At 39.5% G+C, this 7,814-nt stretch overlaps 1 protein-coding gene across 1 annotated transcript in view; it reads left to right on the plus strand.

The window, feature by feature from the left end:
- LOC139469921 (sodium-coupled monocarboxylate transporter 1-like) overlaps positions 1–4,402 on the plus strand; it is a 30,678-nt gene extending 26,276 nt beyond the window's left edge. The window contains exons 14-16 of the mRNA XM_071252279.1: positions 2,727–2,814; positions 3,165–3,283; positions 4,217–4,402. Of these exons, the coding sequence (XP_071108380.1) occupies positions 2,727–2,814; positions 3,165–3,283; positions 4,217–4,402 (393 nt within the window). The remainder of the gene's footprint in view (positions 1–2,726; positions 2,815–3,164; positions 3,284–4,216) is intronic.
- The last annotated feature ends 3,412 nt before the right edge of the window (positions 4,403–7,814 follow it).

The raw sequence follows: 7,814 nt of genomic DNA on the forward strand, positions 1-7,814 counted from the left end.
AATTACCAGTGGAAAAGTCAGACATTCCGATCAACCACTACAAGGCCCACCCGGATCTCAAGGTTGACCAGATCAACACCCCAAAGGAACATCTCTATGCCCTTTCGTCATGGTGCACAAGACGAGGGGACAGGACATCGAGTACGACATCACAAACTACACAGACTTGTACCACTTCTTCCAGAGTAGTGGCGTACCGACCTCAAACCACTTCGTCGCCAATACCGGGATGAGAGGCTGACCAAGAGACTACTAGAAGGATACCGTCCGCTAGACTTCTAGCCACACATGCTCGCCAACCGACGCCGTGCCTTCCCACGCTTGCCCCCCCCCCCCCCCCCCCCCCCCCGCCAGGCCCAAACTTTTCCATATTATTGAATATTCTTTTATCTCCCACTCCCACCTAGCCAAACCCCAACCCCTTTAACTTTATTAGAATAGGCTGTAAACTTATATTTTTTTGGGGGGGTGCACTTCTTTATTTAATCATTACGCTTTTTTACCCTAATAGTATAAGTGCTTCCCCGTGTGCGAGATGGGCTTAAGTCGGAAAGCGAACGTTAAATCTCCGAGGTACCTATCTACCAGAACTTTATTTGCTGTTCTGGTCATACATAAATATATGTAAGTTACGTACATGGAGAGGCTAGATCATTTACGGCTAACAGCAATATAGTGCAAATATTATGTTCAATAAAAGAAAACGTTGATAGATCTATAACATACTTTTTGTACTATTAAACAAACTGTGGACTTTTAAGACATTTTCGCTTATTGTAATAACATCTAGCTAACAAATCATGTCTATCTCTGAAATCCACAAGCATAGTTGCTGTCAAACCAAAAAAAACATATTCAGGGAGATCAGTTTTGACTTGCCAAGCACCTTAAGGTGAGTTTATTTTTAAACTGTCAAAAGCGATTGTCCCTTCAATACTAGTATATGGCTGGAAGCTGTTTCTCGGACTGTTATGAGTTATGATGTATTTTATGATATTACTGGGGAATGTTCAAATTAGTTACTGTCATTTAATCCAACGTTCTAACTGTCAACTGTCTCAACATGACCATAGGTTTGGTTATATATCTCCTCCCTGTCTCTATGTGTTAAGTTGTTAATCGGTAACTGCGGTCCAAATGTATCAACGTATTCATCTACTGTTGCAAACTTGACTGATTTAAACATATCTAATGGATCATGAACTACTCAGTCAGTCAAGCACCTGTATCAGAAATGTAAAACCAGCCATGTTTCATGTAGTCCCAATATCACTGAAAAATGCCGATGAAACGTGACATATAAATTTACTAACAGGCAATATATTTTTCTTGAGAGTGAAGCACAATTTTATTAAAGTTTTATTAAATTTCATAAACTATAATGATATTAATATTAAAATTCATCATTACTTGCCAAATTTATGAACATGTCCCCATTTGGGAGATGTCACATATAAACAAGGATTCGAACTAAATTTGATCGTCTTTGACACTGAGGTTTATCCCCACTTTGCCAGCAAACTGCAGAAGATTAATAGTGAGTGAGCATCGTTTCTATGTTTATACAAGAAAAGATGTTATGCCAAAAACGCTCACAGTAGTTAGTGAGTAAACTGACGACCTGTCATGACGTGGTTGAGTGACTTCCTCCAATCAACGTGAAAGGATTACCCACAGAGAAAGAAAGGATTAAAGTCACCCATCAATCTTATCCTAACGTAGTACTCCAACTTCTAAATGCCTCTCAAAGAAGGATTAAAATCCTAAATATATCCTATCTACGCGGTACAGGTACTCACAACCTCTAATAATAAACTGTTACGTTTGGTATCCCCAGCAATACTCACTATGGTCATTGGGCAAATGTAAAAATCACAAACCCTAACGAGATTCTGTCTACATGGTCACACCCGGTGATTGTGAAGATCTCAAATTCTATCAACAGTCAGACAGCATGGCTGTTCATATTCATTTACAACATCCTCTTATAATTAGTATAAAAGTGTCCCACACAAAACCTTCTTTTATTTATTCTTTCAAAATACAAAACAGAAAGTGGGGTGTGGGGAAATGGGACATATTCCTACGTGAAATAATGAGACATTAGTAGTGGTGACGGCTATATCATAATTGTACTGTCTAAAGCATAAATTTGGCGAACGAAAAACGTTATATTTGCAATCAAATGGAATGACTCGTGTGGGCAAATGAATATGTTCGCAATCCACAAACAATCATTTTATTAATGGCGAACATTTACCAACCCGCGACAATCGTGTCAACACGGGGGTTCCCCTAGCAATAAACTCGCATCTAAATTCACTACTGTTCTACTGTCGGCTAGCCACAATGGCTAGACGGAACCCTAGTGGAATGGTTCATGCCATAAAAGTCCAGTAACCGAACACTAATTAAGACGGGCCGACCTTGTATTTACGGTCTGGCGAGCACAGCTCAATGGCCGCTCATTAACTCAAATTTCACATCTCACTGTTTTGTTTTATCTCACTATTCATTTGATAATTTTGTCAACTTCAACTGGAACCCAGTCCCGTGTTACACGCGTGGCACACGCGTGTGCAACGGGTTGCACACGCGATGCACACCCGTTGCACACCCGTGTGCAACGGGTGCTCACCCCGTGTGCAACCCGTTGAGCACCCGTGTCACATGCGTGTTACACGCGTTCTCAACGCGTGTTAGGGGAATGAACTTTTAGGCAGTAGTGTATGTACAAGCTATCCTATCTCTACTACACGCCGACGGCGATGGCAGTGCTCGTCATCGTGGGATTGTTCGTTAGCCTCATCACTGGTCAGCTACTGAATCTATTATTAACCAGTTATCATATATGCTAAACATGTCGATATTTGCTGTCATTAATATATTGAAAACATAACTAAAATGATATTAGATGCCAGATTTTAAGAAATAAGCCAAAATGAATGCATCATTTTAGTAAGTCATTTTGGTAAATAGAATTCATCAACTTTTTAATTTTTTTTGTCACAAATGCATTGACAAACTTTATTAATGAATAAGTATGCAGAAAGTAACCACACCTATCTTATAGCTCTCAATGTTTTCCCAACAAATCATTTTAATAAGTCATTTTGGTAAATATAATTCATCAAACCTTTTGTCTTTTTTTTGTCATGTTTAAGGTTTGCAACGGCCAGAGAGTATTGACCCTCGTCTTGTCTGCCCTCTGTTTGACCGCCTCTTCCCTTGTATGCCAGAGATGATACTCAGACCTCTCAGATGCGGGGTCAAACATAAAGGGGTAGGTCACAGCATACATGTAACGTAATCTCATCAAATGTACACATGTTTATGGCCTCAGGCCTTTTTCACAGAAATTTACCAGGAAGTCAGTGACAACATTCCGTGTCTATTCCACATCACTTTCACTTCTATCAGCATTGTTAGGGTTGAGACACTGGTCTTCTGATGCACATTTGCATGCACGAGTACAATGCACAAGTGCATTGTCTTGTCTGACGGCGACATCCTTCAACTTCAACCGCAAGTCACATGTTGAACACAGGCTGCAGAAACAGCAGCTTTGGTTGTGTTTCGTTTCGTTCGTTTAATTGTTGTTTAACGCCGCACTCGGCAATACTCAAGCTATATGACGGCGGTCTGTAAATAATCAAATCTGGACCAGAAAATCCAGTGATTGACATCATCAGCGCCGATCCACACTCAATTGGGATACGATGACATGCATCAACCAAGTCAGCGAGCCTGACCCAACTATCCCGTTAGACGCCTCTTACGACACGCATAGTCGCCTTTTACGGCAAGCATGGGTTGCTGAAGACCTTTTTTACCCTTGATGTTCACGGGTCTGTTTGCTAAGAATACCATTCTGGACGTACGTGTTTACAGTTATTGAGATATAATGCCACCTTGCGTAGTAGTTAAGTAGGCATATTGTTGGAGGGATGCACTCTGAATGACGTTTACCACTTTGGTTAAACCTGGAGACATAAATCAGCGACGATCCGGGGTAGAATAGGTCTTCAGCAACCCATGCTGGCCGTAAAAGGGGACGAACGGGACAACAAACCAACCAACCAACCAAGATAAGTCAGGGTGGATCTTATGAGGGACTTTGCTACTTTGCACAAACGACTTGTCTCTCTGTACTCTTTCCATTGTACAGCAACATTCACATAGGTTATCAACGTTAACCCTTATATTTCATCTTCAGAAGTACAGGAAACAGGATCTTGAAGAACCTGACGAGTTACCGGAGAAGATCCAGTCCGATCACTACGTCGTTGAGTCGCCCGCAGACGTAGAAGCAGGTGACGTGAAAGGTGGCGCCATCGATCGATGTTTTGACCCGATAGGCGAGGAAACCTCGAAACCGGAAGAATTAGTTACACATTTGTAAGAGGTGTCTGGAATAAAAACAAGAAGAGAGCTGTTTGAAATCACAATTTCGTTTGTTTGTTTTTTTGGTTAAAGGCGCACTCAGCAATATTCCAGCTTTATGACGGCGATCTGTAAATCCAGTGATTGACAACATGAGCATCGATCCACGAAATTCGGATCGATGACATGCATCAACCAAGTCAGCGAGCCTGACCACCCGATCCCGTTAGTCGTCTCATACGACATGCATAGTCGCCTTTTACTGCAAGCATTGGTTGCTGATGGAATTATATTGGACATCATTTGTGTTTATACTCATGCGTCCCCCACATGTATACCTTAAACGTTTTGAAAACTTTGTTGAGGGATTGCATGTGTTTTAACCTTGATCAAACAACTTTTGAGCAAAAGTTTCTTTGATATCTTCGTGGAAAGAGCATGCTTGATTGTATCTCAACATTTATGCAATGTGGACATCAAAGGCTGGAGCATATTGTTGAACGCAAAGGGGCAGTTGACATTTGGAAAGTTGAAGCCATTCCTCTTGTCAGTCTTCAGCAACCCATGATTGCCGTGAAAGGCAACTAACGTGATCGGGTGGTCAGGCTCGGTGACTTTGTTGATGCACGTCATCAATCCCAATTGCGTGGATTGATGCTCATGATGTCAATCACTGGATTGTCTGGTCCAGACTCGATTATTTTCAGACCGCCGTCATATAGCTGGAATATTGCTGAGTGCGGCATTAAACGACAAACCAACCAATCTTGTCATGCAGTCTTGTGAAGAGCCACTCTGAATCTTTATGCATAGATATTAAATATCAAACAGATGAGGTGGTTTCGTTTGTCTCTTTTATTTCTAGTTCGGATGGGTAAGTCAGTTGAAGGGCCTTGGCTAAATAACAGTTATTAACTATAACGATGTACCTTTAGCTAAAGTTCAAACCTCTTGGCCAAACTCCCTTTTTGGATTTTGCAAATCTGAGTCGAAATTCCAATTCATATGCTGTTTGTTTGTTGTTTAACGCCACATAAGGCAATATTCAGCTATATGACGGGATCGGGTGGTCAGGCTCCCCGACTTGGTTGATGCATGTCATCGATCCGAATTGCGTGTATCGATGCTCATGTTGTCAATCACTGGATTTACAGACCGCCGTCATATAGCTGGAATATTGCTGAGTGCGGCTTTAAACAACAAACCAACCAACCAGCCAACATGTGTAGATTGATGCTCATGATGTCAATCACTGGATTGTCTGGTCCAGATTCGATTATTTACAGACCGATATCATATAGCTGGATAAATGCTGAGTTGATTAAACAACCAACCAACCAGAATTCCACTGGTGCGTGCTCGGAAGAAACATATTCATCCGTCGTATTGTAATTAGAAAAATTAATTGTGAGACTTGATTTTGAGAATAGTGTTACATTTTTGAAAGTGCTAATCAATTGACAACACAATTTGATTGTTCTGTGCCTTTATTTACGTAAATTACCATTACATAGAAAACAAAACAAAAAATGAGCAGGTCTCAAACATGCAACATGAAAAAATCAATATTTTCTCAGAAAATCTACTTATCAAAATTAAACTATGAACTGCACCTGTCATATTGGTATATAAACTGTACCCCCAATCGGAAAAGAATCCATGAAGTAATTTTTAAGTAAAAGGTTGCACAAATGTTAAAGTTAAAAACTATTCAAGTTCAAAACATAAAAAAATCATATTTCTTGTTCAGAAAATACACATATCAAAATTAAACTTTGCACTGTAACCTCTTCTATTACCATGGAAACTGATCTCTAATTTTAAAAAAAAGAATGCATTAGGTAGTTTTACAGTTATAGGTTTGCACAAATGTTTCAGTAAAAGCATTCTAAGTCAGGAAATGAAGAAATGATGTATTCTTTTCAGAAAATCCAAATATTGAAATCAAACTTAGCACTGCACCTCTCCTTTAACTATGAAAAGAGTTCACCAAGTTTGTAAAGAATCTACATACAGTAGTCTTCAAGTTATAGGTCGCACAATGAATGACGGACGGAATTCCTTGATGTAACTGTAGGTAAGGGGTATAATAATCCTATACGAGTAACATGCAGAATATATGTATTGTATTAGCGAAAAACATAACGATAATATATACTTTAAACTAATTATTACAACGGGACTACAGAAAGCTATTATTCAAAACAAGATAGGTACAATGTTCATGATATTTGAAAACTAAAATAAACAAAAACTACTTTCGAACAATTTTTCATGTACATAAAAGTTGTTAAAAATAATCTGAACGAAAATATACTCACAGCCAATAGAAACGCGAACCATAGAAACATAGACAAATATCTACGTAAAGAAGAGTGAGTGAGTGTGGTTTTACGCCGCTTTTAGCAATATTCCAGCAATATCACGGCGGGGGACACCAGAAATGGGCTTCACACATTGTACCCATGCCGGGAATCGAACCCGGATCTTTGGCGTGACGAGCGAACGCTTTAACCACTAGGCTACCCGACCGCCCTACGTAAAGAAGAGATGTTTCCAATGTGTACCACTTAATGACAAAACTTACAATCATTAAGGTGTCTTTATTCTGATCACCATATGTCGCACGTGATTTCCACGAGACAAATGGTGCTTCTTGAGTCATCGATCTATGACGTCACGTGTTTTGCGTTCATGAGCGTCGGTTCACGAAACATACCAGGATGTTCGTTTGTGCGTCGAACTCATCTGATATATCTTGAATATGAGTAATTCTTCATATATTAACAAACATAAATGGTATTCGCGTTTCTTTTGTCGGTGAGTATATATGGTGAACTTGATTCAACAATATTGTCAAACATGTTGGCAATGTCCTGACATCTGATCATCATTCAAAAAATGTATGTAAACGTGCACTCTTGATATGTCGTCTAATAGGGCTCTATTCCTTGTCATTACGGTTGTGTATATCCTTATTTAATTAAAGATAAACACACTGTACGTGTTTTCAATGTAGAGCTAGCTGTTGACTTAACCGCGCCAAATTGAATTTGGACCCAAACGCACAGCGTGACCTAGCTCTACATTGAAAACACAGTATGTTTATCTCCATTCTACCATGACTGATATAATTATTTAAATATGCCTACCGATAATGACTGAAAATCGTACCTCGTATTCTATGAATATTAGCTTCCGCGGCGATGCGGCCGTCAAACCAGCTGTTTTATTCAGAGGGGGTTTATTGTGATTTGATAGCCTCTGATTGACCAATCAGAATCGAGTAAATTCCAAATTCATGTTAGAATAAATATTTTATAATCAGAAGCATTGAATCATTGTTAAATAACAAGAGAGTTTCAGTTTCATGATACACATACTTGTCTCTAACTATGAACATTAAACTGAAGACAACACGACGGTTGTAA

The sequence above is a fragment of the Haliotis cracherodii genome, unplaced genomic scaffold (genome assembly GCF_022045235.1).
Source record: "Haliotis cracherodii isolate W230 unplaced genomic scaffold, xgHalCrac1.p SCAF_2, whole genome shotgun sequence".
Lineage (NCBI taxonomy): Eukaryota > Metazoa > Mollusca > Gastropoda > Lepetellida > Haliotidae > Haliotis > Haliotis cracherodii.